General features: G+C 42.3%; 1 protein-coding gene across 7 annotated transcripts in view; it reads right to left on the reverse strand.

Annotated features, from left to right (window-relative positions):
• Positions 1–14680, reverse strand: part of SORCS2 (sortilin related VPS10 domain containing receptor 2) — an 822591-nt gene that overhangs the window by 12606 nt on the left and 795305 nt on the right. For all 7 annotated transcript variants that reach the window (XM_074992445.1, XM_074992444.1, XM_074992443.1 and 4 more), the window contains exons 18-23: positions 13674–13845; positions 9487–9673; positions 8740–8873; positions 7293–7416; positions 4897–5009; positions 1127–1252 (exon numbers count right to left, since the gene is read on the reverse strand). In XM_074992445.1, coding sequence (XP_074848546.1) covers positions 1127–1252; positions 4897–5009; positions 7293–7416; positions 8740–8873; positions 9487–9673; positions 13674–13845 — 856 coding nt within the window. The remainder of the gene's footprint in view (positions 1–1126; positions 1253–4896; positions 5010–7292; positions 7417–8739; positions 8874–9486; positions 9674–13673; positions 13846–14680) is intronic.

Genomic DNA, 14680 nt, shown 5'->3' on the forward strand with positions numbered 1-14680 from the left:
TTTGAGAGACAAGCAAGTGAACAAGAAATTACATGAAATATGAAAAGTCTAAAGGGATGCTAATTTCACCCACATTTCAGAGTCTATATAAGGTAGAGCCCATAAGGGCTGCAAGGCTAATGACCGGATTGAGAATGAATTTTTAGTACAAGAAAACTCCTTACAAGTATAGGTAGTGCCCTACCAAGTTCTCAGCTATGGAAAACGTATCAGGGACCATGAAGTCTGGTCTCCACTCATGAGACCTGACCTTTGTGTGCTTTTACCCTATCCTACATCATTTTCAAAGGGGAATACAACATTTCTCCGATCGGGGGGCTTAACTCAAAAGGCACTTGTAGGGGAGTCACAAGATTATTTAAGGGGTGGTGGTCATGGTATTGCCACCCTTACTTCTGCACTGCCATCAGCATGGGTGGCTGGAGAGTGGCAGTGGTTGGCTGGGCTCCCAGTTTTGAAGCTGACACCGTGCCAGCAACAGCACATAAGTAAGGGTGGTAATGCCATTCCTTGCCACCTTTATTTCTGCACTGCTGCTGACAGTGGCTCTGCCTTCAGACCTGGGCTCCCAGCCAGCAGCTGGCCCTCTCCAGCTACCCACCTGTGAAGGTAGCACCACCACCAGCAGCAACACGGAAGTAACAGTAGTAGTTCTGCAGCCCCCGTCCCATGATAGCCTTGTGACCCCCTCCTCCACACCACTACTTTTTGGGTCAGGGCCCCTACAATTACAACACCAGGACATTTCGGATTTAAGGAGCGGGCGAAGGGGGAACAGCAAAATAAAGACAATGGATTTCAGCAAGGCAGTGGGATGATCGCCACTGATTTCAATGGGATGAACAACAGGCCTGACAACCACTGCGGGCCCTGGGGCAAGGTGGGAGAGAGGCTTGGCTCTGTGCCGCCTGGAAGGGAAGGCACCAAGGCCAGAAGAGGTCTCCTCCCCGCCCTTAACCCTGCTGTAGCAATTCAAAGAGGCCTACAGCTCCAGCCACCACTGCTGAAGTAGCAGTGGCAGCAGCTGGAGCTCTGGACCCCTTTGAAATGCCAAGGCCCTGGGCAACTGCCCCTTTGCCTGGGGGTGAAGATTTGGCCTAGATCACACACTGAATGGTCTGGCTACCTTATCATTAGTTACACTTCTCTTCCGCTTTGGCTGGTTCTCTGGAAGCAGCACAAGCAAATCAGCAGCTGTGGGCAGACCAGGTTTCACCACAGTCACCAGTGTTTCTTCAGGGATATTAGTTTCCTGCAGAGACAGTGACATGCAGAGATTCATAGGCCTGTACACTAACATTACACTGTCTGTATATAAAACTATTATGCAAAATAGTAGCTTTGTTTACCTGTCTTCTGGATTGTTCAGATTTTTGGTGTTCAGAGAGCAAGAAATAACTAGAAAGCAGCACATACCCTTACTTTAATTAGCTGAGATTTGAAAAGCTCTCAGAAAATTGGAAGTGTTATCACATTCATCAAAGAGCTCCAATAGGCATTGCAGGAAAGCGTGAACTGAAGCCTAAGTGATTTGCAGGTTTGTTGGGACTGTGCAGAGAGAATGTAATCTGCCAAGATAAAGTTTTCAAAATGCACCTAAGTGACCTAGAAGGACAAGTTCTATTTTCAAAGGTGACTTAGATACTTAGATGCCTAAGTCTCTTCGAAATTCAGTAGGACTTTGGCTTCTAGATGCCACATCATCAGGGCCAGATTAACTCTTCTAGAGACCCAGGGCTGTTAGATATTTTGGGGCCCCCCTAGGCTCCAGGGCAGGGCCAAAATGAGGGTTCAGTACCTGGGAGAGGGATTCAGGTTGATGAAGGAAGGTGGGTGTGGGAGGGGTAAGCTCTTGGGTGGAGCTGGGTATGAGGCATTTGGGAAACAGGAGGGAAGAACAGACCAGGCTGGGCAAAGTCTGGAGTGTGGGAGGGGACTCAGGCCAGGAGGCTGAGGTGGAGGAGTCTGGGCAGGAGTTAGGAGGCTCAGGGTTGGGGTGTGAGGTCTGGGAGGGAGTTAGGGTGTGGGAGAGGGCTCAGGGCTGGGGCAGAGGGTTGAGGTACAGGGGCTGCAGGCTCTGGGTGAGGATGTGGGCTTTGAGGCAGGGTCAGGGAGGGGGGATTGGTGTGCAGGAAGGGGATCAGGGTGGGCCAGAGGATTGGGGGGATGGTCACAGGGGCAGCCCCCCCATTTGGTGGTGGTGATGGGGGCACAGGTGGCTTTGTGAAACCCTGCATTCAACTATAGGTGCTGTCCCTTGCAGCTTCTATTGGCCATTATCGCTGGCCAATGGGAGCTGTGGGGGTGGAGCCTGCAGGAAAGGGCACAGAGGGATAGAGCTCCTGAGTGCTTACTGGCAGGGTGTAAAGTTTGCAGAAATGTTGGTGGTGCTCAGAGCCTGCACCCTTCCTTGCCAAACTCCCTTTCTTCCCAATTGCCTAAGGCTCTGGGAGGGAATTTGGGTTGGGGAGGGCAGGGCACTGGGGCCCAGAGAGGGTGCGGGCTCTGGGAGGGAGTTTGGGTGCAAAAGAGGTGAGGGCTTGGACTGTGGGAGAGGGTGGGGAGCTAAGTTGCAGCCTCTGGGTTGGAGTCTGGGCTGGGTGCAGGCTCTGGGCTGGCATGGGGCTTGGGGGTGAAGGGGGGAGAGAGGTGCAGACTCTGGCAAGGAGTTGGGGGCAGTGGGGGTGCAGGAGGAGGGCAGGGGTGGGAAGTTTGGGCGTGACAGGTATGTAGGGGAGGGGTGCAGGCTCTGGGAGGGAGTTGGGAGCTGGTGGTGGGGTGCAGGAGGAGGGCAGGGGTGAGGAAGTTTGGGGTGACAGGTGTGTAGAGGAGGGGTGAAGGCTCTGGGAGGGTATTGGGGGCTGGTGGGAGTGCAGGAGGAGGGCAGGGGTGGGGAAGTTTGTGGGTGATAGGTGTGTAGGGGAGGGGGTGCAGGCTCTGGGAGGAAGTTGGGGGTTGGTGGGGGTGCAGGAGGAGGGTAGGGGTGGGGAAGTTCGGGGTCATAGGTGTGTAGGGGAGGGGGTGCAGGCTCTGGAAGGAAACGGGGTATAAAACAGGGTGCGGGAGTGCAGGGTGGGCTATGTGGCACTTACCTGAGATACCTAGACGGGAGCTGAGGGACCATCCATGTGCTGCTAACCACAGGCACTGCCCCCACAGTTTCCCATTGCCAATGGGGGCACTTGGGCTGGGGCACAGAATGGAGACACAACCTCCCCCCGTGGGGCTGCAAGAAGCTGCTGTAGCACCATTGCATTGCGATGGTGGCAGTAGGGGCCCCAGAACCTTTTGCCTGGGGATGCAATGCGGTGGGAAGCGCATGGGCCAGGGAGCACACAGGGTAGTGGGCAGAGGTAGGGCTAGGGGAGAGATCCAGCCCCAAACTTTGCTGGAGCAAGGCCCCCCAGGGCAGGAATAGTCTTGGTGCCTGAGCCATGGGCCCATATAACTAATCGCTTACACACACAGTGATGCAGCCCCAGCTTGGGAGAGGTAGAGAAGGAGGAATGGCAGTGTGCAGAGACCCCTTTCTTCTCCCTCCCTCCACTCGGTATGGCTGGAACAGGGAGCCCTGAGCTACAGCCCTGAAAACCCCTTTCTTAATCCAGCCTTGAGCATCGCTTCTGCAAAGGATGACACATTTCACAAGTTCTTGTGTTGTTTGATACAGACAGGGAGGCTATGGTGAGATTGTTAACGAAAAGCACTAGTCAAATCTTACAGTCCTTGGGTCAAACACTCCGGGCAAATCCACCTTACTGTAATCCATTTTCTAAAAGGTATGACATGGAATCAATTCGACGGGGGTAGGGGACAGGGTAAGATACCCATCAGGCCCGTGTCTGCTATGAAGTGCGTTTAAGTTGGTATGTTTGATAGAGTGAGTTCCATTAATTTGGTATTGTGCAGGTATTGGGGTTATCAACTGGGGTGAAAGGAGACATAACATAAAACGGCAGAATCCTGATCTAGTTTACACTGGTGCAAATCCAGAGCAAGTCCACTGACTTCACTGGAGGCCCTTTGACAATATGGCTCTGTGTTTCCTTGGTGATAACTATCTCTATAAATATTTACTTCTTGGGTCATAACTTATTGATATGCTCTGTGATAGAATTCAATGTGCACCTCTCTTTGACAGCATGTCCACCTGCAGATCATGGCCCAGGTGCTCCCTATCATAATGGCATTAATCTCTGTTCTTACTACATGATGCTTGGTTTAAATAATCTTCAGGATAATTCAGGGTTCAAATCAGAGTAGAATAAAATCTCTAATGAAAGAGGTGCCAAGGCTCAAGCAAGCAGTTGCTAAGGCTTAAGCAACATTTTTTATAATTGATGTGGCAAGTCCAGAAGTAGCAGAGCTATGAACAGCCAAGCCTAGAAGTGCTGGGATTCAGTTCTGGCAAAAATTAAGCACTGAATCTGAATCTAAGTCTTAATCATATCTGCAGTCTACAGAAAGTGGGTCCAATAAATTAATTCCTTGCATATTTTCTGTAATTTTTCAGTTATACAAGCAAAGCTGTAAATTCTTATTTTTTAAAATACACAAAGACTAATTGTTGTGTATTATAGTACCCTCAGTACAACAATTTTTCCCAAGGTCAACAGTATTTGTTAATGTTTCCTCTTGCTCCCCAAACCCCAGAGAACAGTATTTGTTGTTAATTCCCAATAAGGCTGTTAGAAATTAACTGACAGTACTGCAGTAGTGCCATCTTATGGCCTTTATACGCTAGTTACGCTGGTCTCAGCCGGCTTCAAAATGTGGCTCCTGTTGATCATTTTGTTGTTCTGCTCTGCCTACATATTTCTAAATGGGAAGGCATTAAGTTAACCTTCAAATTCATTACTGGAGAAGAAACAGTTTAGGAGCAAACTGAGGGTTCACCTTTGCAAGAAGTCGAGTCACTACCAGGCCTATGTCTTCCCTCCACTCCGGTATGTTGGGGTTGTACATGTCCAGATGTTTAGTAAACTTTAGAGAAAGAACTTGAAAATGATCTGGAAACAGAAAAGGAAACATTTTTTGAACAATTCAGAGAACTGGGGGAAACAGTTTTGTAGAAAACAGTAACTCTGAAAAAAAGCTCTGTTGTTTTTATTTGTATTTTCAGAAGCAATTACAAAACCCATTTGCAGGCCATGACTTCATTGCGCTAGGCCCTGTACAAAACCAGAGTTTACATTCTAAGTAGTCTGGCCCAATACTGGAGTTTTGTATTTTCCTCATTGTTCCAGGCTTTTATGCCCAAGTACTTCTAGCCACCAGGAAAAGGTTAAATCAATTTTCATATGCAGTAAACTCTGTTTTAACTGGCATTCTATCCGCCAGAATTATCAAATAACCAGCATTTTAACCATAAGACACATCAAATTTTATTATGTCACCTACCAGCATCAAAGCAGAATTTGAATTAAGTTTCATATAAGCACAGTACATGTATAGTGAAAGTTAAAATAAATACAGTATTGTTTAAGTTACATGTCAAATACATTTTAGTTACGTTTTCCCTAAGTACAGTATAGTGTAAGTAAATACAAGCAAATACAGTATAAGTATACAATATTGTACAATTGTACAGTGTACAATACCACTGTTGTTGGTAAATAAAGTACTCTGCATACATTTTTGTTTCTATCTTAGTGTCCAATCTTGTTTTTCTTTAGTGTTATGCAGTGATAGGTATACCTCTCTCTTATTCAGAATATTTGACTATTTGCCAACCTCCCTGTCCTCGGCCTGCTGGATATGAGAGTTTACTGTACTCCATTGATAATTATCTTTCCACTAGTTTTTCGTTAAGTAATCATGCCACAGATAAAGCAGAGGTTTATTTTGTTTTTAATGGGCATAATCCTATGGACTTGATTCTTTCTGAATCATAAACATCTGTTTCTTGCCCCCTTCATGTTCCTTTTTTCTGAAAAAAAAATGCTTCTTCATGTTTTCTTGTAATCTAGCTGTGAAAATGTGAACAAAACCTGACATGGCAAAAGATAATTACTGCATTGTTTAAAAGAATAAATGAGCTACTCTCAAAATATTTCTGTGGATATAATCCAAAAATAACTGAAATATTAGGACCAGACAGTTCCTTAAAAAACAGGAATCTGTATTCTTTCCTCCCTGTCAAAAGTCTTTTTGGAAGCATACCTGAAGAATCCAATGCAAAGCAGAGAAAGAGATCCCTTGGAATGCATGCATGATCCAAACGTGATCTCTTGAACAGTTTAGACAATCCTATTTTTACATTTATTTTTCCTAAGGATTTCTTTATTTTCCGCAACCCCGGTGCCCGTTTAATTTTTTACTCCGGGTTTGCCAATCCTAACAGCAGCTGCAGTAATGAAAAATGAGAAGCATCACAGGCTTACAAGCCATTCTAATGGGGGTTAATATTTTTAAGGCTTTCCAAGAAGCTGGTGAGTTTATAAATGATGTCTCAGGTACTCATGAAACCCATTTGTCACAGGGCAAGAGGTTTGCAAACACTCATATTTATCTTGAATTCTGGTGTTTAGCATTCTGTTATATTAAAAAGCATATTTCAATCAAAAATGACAGGGTCCGCTTAGAATATTAGGACACTAGATAAGTAGCATTATATGCGTGTTCAGCATGTATGAAGGCTTTTAGTTCTTCATAGTTGCAAACCTTCACCAAGTAAGACTTATTAGAGATCCCTGGTACCCAGATTTGACAGCACATATACGAGTTTAAATATTTCCTCTTCCTTCTTACATTTTTCATGGTACATCATGCCCTAGCAGCATATTACACTGGACAGCAAAATACATCATGATACAACATAGCACATTAACTAAAGGGTCATTTGGCATTTCTCAGTAGCTGTTTCTAATCCAAACTAGAGAAATGCTCAAATTATTAAACAAAAAAGATGTTATCACAACATTTGGAAAGTATGTTCCCAGGGAGTGTCTCTTCTCTCACATTATTGTTTCTGTAGTAAGATTAATAGAATGATTAAAATATTATAAAAACATGTAAGTTCTACAGTATTCTATAGTCACGGCCCAAACAGCTGCTATAACATAACTGTTACCTATAGTGCTCGTGAACAACATGGCCAAATTCTTCCTTAGTCTCTCTTTGTTCATTTCAATGGACATGTCATTACAATAGGTTTAGAGTATCAAGTTTAGAAGTTTGGTATGGCATTAGATAAAATTTCACAGTAGGATCTGGTTTTTAAGGGCAACGGTAATGTACATACAAGTACATGCAATGGACAAAAAAATACAATAAAAGTAAAAGTATCTCACCAAAAACTTGGACAATCTTGGAATCCTGCAGCATGGAGTTCCCACAGGAGGCCTGCACTGTAACTCTCACCTCACCTGTCTCAGCAAATCTTGTTACCAAGAAACTGTCCAAAGTGAGACGTGGCTAAAATAGAAGGAAAATTTAAAAAATAGAAGAATGTTCAGATGAATTATGAAAGAAGCATTGTGTATGATGAACTAGTGATTGAAATATATTGGAAGGATAAAATAATTGATTGATTGTTTTCCTATGATTTTCATTAATAGGTAGCCAAGTCAGGGAACTACAGGTGGCATGGCTTTGAGCAAACTCCCAGCTTTGTGAGGGAGGCGGGGTGGGGCTGAGCTCCCATCTCGCATGCTGATGAAAATCAGCTCGCATGACTCTCCTGGCACCCATGCCAGGGATTGCTGATCCCTACCCTAGGTTATATACCTACTATGTTGAGTTTAACTCGTCTCAAAGACTTTGGTTCTCTCAGTCTGCAATGATTATTGAGTGCACGATATTGCAAAAATAGAGTACATTTATTCCCAGAATAGAGCAGTGGTATTTGAATTTGTCTAAGTAAGCACAGAAAGAAAGAACAGCCTATTGACATAGATAGGGGTAATACACATTCCGAAAAATTGGACCAGTTTCTTGACTCATTTGAATAAAGAATTCTGAGATGGCTCAAATAATGCCTGACTTCTATTATACCCACGGCACTTTCCTTCCCTTTTCTGCCTTTTTGTTATATCTGTGTCATTGTTAGATTTTGCCACTTTGAAAAATTATAAAGGTGCTTAATTGAATATATCTATTGGATATCCTGTGAAATATGTGGCACTTGTTAACATATACTAGCTGTATTTTTCTTTTTTTATCTATGAAAATCAATATAAAATTAATCACAAAAATAGCAGTAATGGGATAAACAGAGAAAGCTCATGATCATTTAATTGGGTTGAGACAGGGGGTCAGCAACCAAAACAGCAAGAAAAGCCATTTTTATAACTTTGGTAAAAAAACTCAATAACTCAAAAGCCTCAGTACATGTGAATGAGACTTTATTAGTGACATGACCAAAACAGTGATACAGTATTATATCCCACAATGCACTGCACATATTAAAGGGGGAGTCACACAACTTTTCAAGATCACATGTTGTTTGCTATTTAGATATGAGCTGTTCATTGGTGGGTTTTTAGACGTTTGCCGTTATTGAAAATATTCAGGAGGTTTTTTTCCTACTTTGCAATTATAGCACTGAGAGCCACAAAGAAATCCTTAAAAGAGCTGCATGAAGCTCCAGAGCCACAGGCTGCAGACCCCTGGGAAATGAGAACATCTAATAGATAGTATAACTGACTGAAACAGAAGGTATTCTACAAAATGTCATTGAAGGTATTTTTCTTATTGAAGAGAAGCTAGAAAAAATCTCCAAGGAAATCATATGTGTACCTGAAGACTGTTGCCTATCCACCAGTAGAAGACTGTCAAGTTAGGGTTCCTGGGCAATACAATGGCTGTCAAATTCACTTCCTGGTTTCTCCCAATGACTGGAACCACTTCTAGATGTAAAGCCTGCAGTGGAGCTGAATAGAGTTCCAAAAAGGCCATTAACCAAGACCCTTGCTCTGTAATTCTGCAGGAGTCTCACCTGCACAGAATAAAGTCCTGAACTTATCACCCTCCCCATTTTCCACATGCATCCATGAAAGGAGCTGAAGGCACGTCTTGGACATTTTAATTTAGCAAAAGAGGTCACAAATAAAAATTCAGAGCAATGTGCTGTATTGGTGCACTTGCAGGTGTCTTTCTTGTAAATGTTTCATATAGATGAAAAGTAAGTTTAGCTGTTAAAAACTGGAAAGAAAAGAAATCACAGATAAACAACAGAATTTCTATCAGGCTTGTGATATTTTCATGGCAAAATCTCAGAAGAATAATGCTGACTGTTCAACAGACCTGCCACCTGGGGAGGAGGAGGTGGAGGGAAACAATTGTCCTCAGGCTTGGCATTTCAAAGAGGACTGGAGCTCCAGCCACTGTGGAAGCTCTGGGCCTATTTGAAATGCCATGGAGTGGCTCTGAGGGAGCATGGGGGGAAGGGATGGGAAGGTAGGTAGAGGAATGGTGCTCCCTCTGGAATCCCTAAACTAGTCACCTCTGTTTGATTTAGCAGCATGTTTCCCCATCACAACTTACAGTTCACTTGCACAAACACCACAGCTTCCTCATGCCCAGCAACATTCTCAGCCCTGACTGAGACACGGTAAATCCCAGGGTTCTCATAATGGTGCCGGATGAGTTCCCCTGTCATTGTGAGGTTCATGTATGTTGCCTTAAAGCCATCGCCAAGATCCACCTGGTACTTGGTATTTAGAATATCACCCTAGCAGAAGAAAGAGATCAGATATTTGGAAGAGCCATGATTCAAAGAAAGAGGCTCTTCTTTGAAGAGTCCATAGAAGCCCCAGCCATGGACCAGAGCTCCATCATTCTAGGTGTTGTAAAAACAGAATAGAGGGATGATCCCTGCTCCGCAGACCTTTGGATATATGTTGGCGGAAGCAGACGGTGAGTATGTGTGTCCATATTTCCTTTTTTTGTAACACAGTTCTAATTTAATGAGGGTAAAATATTCCAGATTAGTCAGCAGGTTGTAACTGTGTTATGCTGCACTGACTACACCGCTGGGTATCATAAATATGTCTGTGCAGAGTAATACCAATTCATACATATTCTTTGACCTTCTCTAGGAGTCTTAAGCCCTGTTCATTGTGCTAGTGAAAAGTCAGTTGACTAAGCATTGTGAGATTGTGAATAATGTAGTGTTAGCACAGTATTACTATTGCTAGCATAGCATGTACACCACCATAACAATTGCTATTATTTATTATTCATAATTTATTATATATTTTAGCTTTGCAAAGTGCTCATGAAAATTATACTGTCTTTTAAAAGTCACAGCTAAAATATTGCGATGATGGAGATTTAATGACATGGCACATCAAAGAAAAAACAAAACAAAAAACCTGTAACCATTTATGATTTTACATTGCCACTGGGCTGCACAGGATAGATATTCATGACAGTGAGTATACCACCTGGAGAGAGCTATGTAACTGGAGTTAAAGGAGAGTCTCCAATAGCAATTAGCAGTACCAGGCCCATGGCATGCATGCTAAGAATTATGATTGGAGTCAGGAAAGGCGGTCACGCAGTTGCTTACCTAACCATCCATTACAATAATTACATGACTAGAAAAGAATTTCAGTCAATCACAGCATTCAAAACTGACATATCATTATGTGACTTTCAAATGACCCTGAAATCCCTATGGCTACGTCCACACTAGAAGCATCTGTCTACAGAAGTTACTGTCGGTAGAGATGTTCCAACAAAACTTCTGTTGACAGATCGCATCTACATATAAAAGCTGATTGATTATCTGATCTGCTCTGTCGACTAAAGGGCCCCCCGCAGACTGTTTATACAGCTTTTTTGTTGACAATGTCTGTCAACAAACACATTTTGCGTGTAGATGCTCTGCGAGTTTTATCTACAAAACCCCACTTTTGTCTACAAAACTCTCTAGCATAGATGCACCCTATATGTTTAATTCTCTTTTTCCATTTCCACTCAGGCCACCCTCTGAAAATGGCATACTTCAAAACTTCCTTCCAAAACATGATGTTAACAGAAGATCAAAGGAAGCAACAGCAGACAAGAAGTTTCAGATCCGTGCATTACAAAGGCAAAGAAAGCTTTTTTTTAAATACTGCCATTTGAATGAATTTTCTCCTGTCTTGTCAGAAAAAAGGAAAAAAATTGTTCACAGCATGAGAAAATATTCACAATAAAGATCCTGCATAGTTCTCAAATGCCTCATCTCCAGAATGTATTGCCCACAAAAGGAGTTTATTGCCTTGTACACTCCTGTGTTGGGAACATTTCCTTCAGATCACCATTCTGTTTGGAGACACATGGATGGAATTGAGTGGAGGAGACAATACCATTCTAGAGTTTACAGCAAAGGAGATAATGTATCTGTGAGTGTGTCAGTGCAATTCATTTAGGTGACAATAAAGTACAAATATTGCTTTTTTTGATTTCTTATGCTAGCAAAGCACCTGCATACTATCTTCAGTGGGTACAGGAGTCATGCTTTATGTTGTGAGCCACATTCGAGTTTTAATGAATGTTTGTTCTCACAATGCCCTTCCTATCATAATACTATTTGATGACCCTGCTGTTTTCAAAGCACTGATTTCTTTCTCCAGAATAGGAGGATAATAATGGCTTGACAACAAAAGAGGAACAAAGGAAAAATACAGATAAATTCACTGGAACTTGGGAACATCTACATAGTTCTTCTGCAAATAGTGGCTTTTCTTGACATTGTTTATTCATGCATTTTGTTGACTGAGTGAGCAGAGCCTAAGGCACCTTGTTTTCTTGTTATTAGTATTATTGCTATTTATAAACCAAACAATATATCACCCAGAGAAACACAGGAGTGAGCCAAAGCCCCTTGCCCCTGTGAAACTAATAACCAGTATTCATGCCTCAATAAACTAACTTTGTGTGACCAACAGATATAATACTACATCTCTTTGATGTTAGTGGAAATATCTTTTAAGCCCACTAATTCTCAGAAGACCTAATTGGCCCCTTGTGCTAAACTTCCCCTTCTGTATCTAACTACTTTTATGGACTTTCAGCCATAGGGGGCAGCAAATTGTTAGGTTCCTTGTAAAACAGACATAGCTCAGAATATTATGCACAACAATCACTAATATAGAGAGAGAACACCATTTGTTAGCATCTCTGCATGTCTTTAGCTTTTCTATCCGGTGACAAAGGAATACACTGAAGCCTCAGAATTCCTACTCAGACAAAGATCTCATTTTTAGATGCTCCTTCAGTTAACAGAAATGATAAATCGCTGAGCTCTCAGATTATAATCAAGTAATGTCTCTTTGCCAATAATGAAATGTTGACAGCACAGAGAATTAGGAAAACAAATGGAGCTATATTTGACCTTTCCATAGCTCAGGCCAATAACTACCTAGAGCCATATTCTGATGCATAGTAAGTAGTAACTTACTAGGCAAGTATTACCAATGGCTTCTGCAGGAATGAATCAGTGTACATGATTATACCATGCAGACCTACCAAAATGCATGAATTTTCTTCAGACTCATAGAAATCAAAGAGATTAGTGACAGAACACAATAGCAGTCAGCCTGGAAGAATCTGTCCCTTTATGAATAAGTGTTAAGAACCAGAGACCTACAGATCCAACTGGTCATGCCTTTAAGCTATTTCCTCTTTCAGAAAACACAAGGAAATCTTGTCAATAAGGACTTTACACCACAAATGTCATTGTCCTTTGCTTCCCAGTGCATTTATTTTGTGTTTTACCTCCTTACCAAGAAGATGTGATTCACTTTTTGATAGGTGAGATCAAAAGAGCTCAGGGCCAGATTTTCAAGTGCTCAGTACCAGTGTTTCCTGTAAGCTGTATACTTGTGTGGCTGCTCAGGAGATATTCCACTGATGCCTAACTGATTAGCAGAGCACCCACAGCTAGGTTTTCTGTTTCTATTGGTGGTGCACATTCAAATATCCCTTAGTGCACATAAAAATTTAATCCACACATGGATGGAAAAGATTAGACGGAACATTGCTCAGTACCCACAATTGGGGCCACACATTCAAAAATGACAAAGAGCTCCACTTTTAGGCACTGAAATAAAGTCCAGATTTTCAAATCTGCCATTAGCAGCTTCCATTGTAACACTTATGTGGGTTCTATACTCTTTTGAAAATCCAGGACACAATGGCTAATTCCTGTCCGTAGGCAGTAATGAATCTAGGGTGCAGGTTTTATCTTTGCTGAAATTCATAAATTGACTTCAGGCACCTTGATTTTTATCATCCCCCCTTTCCTTTAGTGAGACTGAACATTTATCTGCATTAATATTATCTGTACTTCATTTTCCACATGATTTAAACACAATTTCTTTATATCTCACTTGACTCCTTTCTAACACCGAAGACTGAAATGTTCAAAGCAGATCAAGGAAGTTGGAGCATTTCACGTAAGCTAAGATTTTAAGGTTGATGAGGTCCTTAAGGAATAGTGCAGAAAATCACCGATGAGGGACTCAGCCTCATCTGAGACTGAGTTGTTATTTGTGTAGTTCACTGAATATTCCTATTAGGTTAAATGCATGGGAGCAACAACAACAGAAAGGCTTGTGCACCTGTTTCTAAACCCTGGGCTAATTCCTGTTCATCTGCCACCCAGAGAGCTGAAAATTAGTGCTTTGGGATAATTCCAAAACCAGCAGTGACATTTTTCAGTGGCTGAAATACTTTATTACCTGCTCCTGTGTAACTACAAAGGTGATGTCTTCTCCAGGTTTAACAGCCAGGTTCTCTCCTTTGATACCGATCTGCAGTCTTCTAGGAGCAATCAGTGGACACATGTGTTGGGCTAAATTCTGCTGCAAGTCGACACCACCTTCACAGACATTAGACACCACTTTCCTATACCTGCATAAAACAGTAAGCAGTGAGTACACAGGACTGGAGGATAGCAGGTAGGTGCCATTGGAGGCACTACAGGACAGTGTAACAATGGCTACTACATGGCAATTGACTTCCAAATGGGGCTGGTCAAAGTCCCAGAGATCAGACAGAAATCAGACCAAACAGCTCCTACATTCTGAGGAGCTAATTCCAATGTGGATGAATTATTCCATGCCAGGAGGGCTCTTAAAATACCTTAAACACTAATTTTGCATAACAGCCTAATAAAAAAATAGTCCTGACAAACTCAGAGGACTAACCCATGTTAGTCTGTAGCTTCGCAAATAACAAGCAGTCCTGTAGCCCCTGAAAGACTAACAAATATATTTATGTAACAAGATTTCCTGGGGAAAACCCACTTCCTCAGATTGGACAAAGATCCTGACAAAGACTGGCTGAGGGTTAACAAGGACGTACTCAAGATTATGTGGCAATTCTGCAAGGACCAGCTTTATTCCGATTTGTTATTTTTATCCATTCTTTTGAACACAGTTTACATTTCATTTTTTTGGGTTCCAAGATATGACATGAGACTGACCAGTTATTACCCTTCTCTTGCCTTACATGCTCAAAGAAACCTCACAGATTTTCACTAATAAAATAAATACCAGTAAACTGTTATTCTCTTGCCTGATCTGAGATATCAATATTTGGTCCCAGTCTATACAAATGAAAAAGATGATGTTATTGCCAGCTGCATCTTATTTTCAACATAGACACCATACTACTTTGTCGTATATGCTCTGAGCTCTATTGTTTATGCTTCACTAAAGCTTTCTTTTGATTCGCACATCATTAG

This window comes from Carettochelys insculpta, chromosome 4, assembly GCF_033958435.1.
Source record: "Carettochelys insculpta isolate YL-2023 chromosome 4, ASM3395843v1, whole genome shotgun sequence".
NCBI classification, from domain to species: domain Eukaryota; kingdom Metazoa; phylum Chordata; order Testudines; family Carettochelyidae; genus Carettochelys; species Carettochelys insculpta.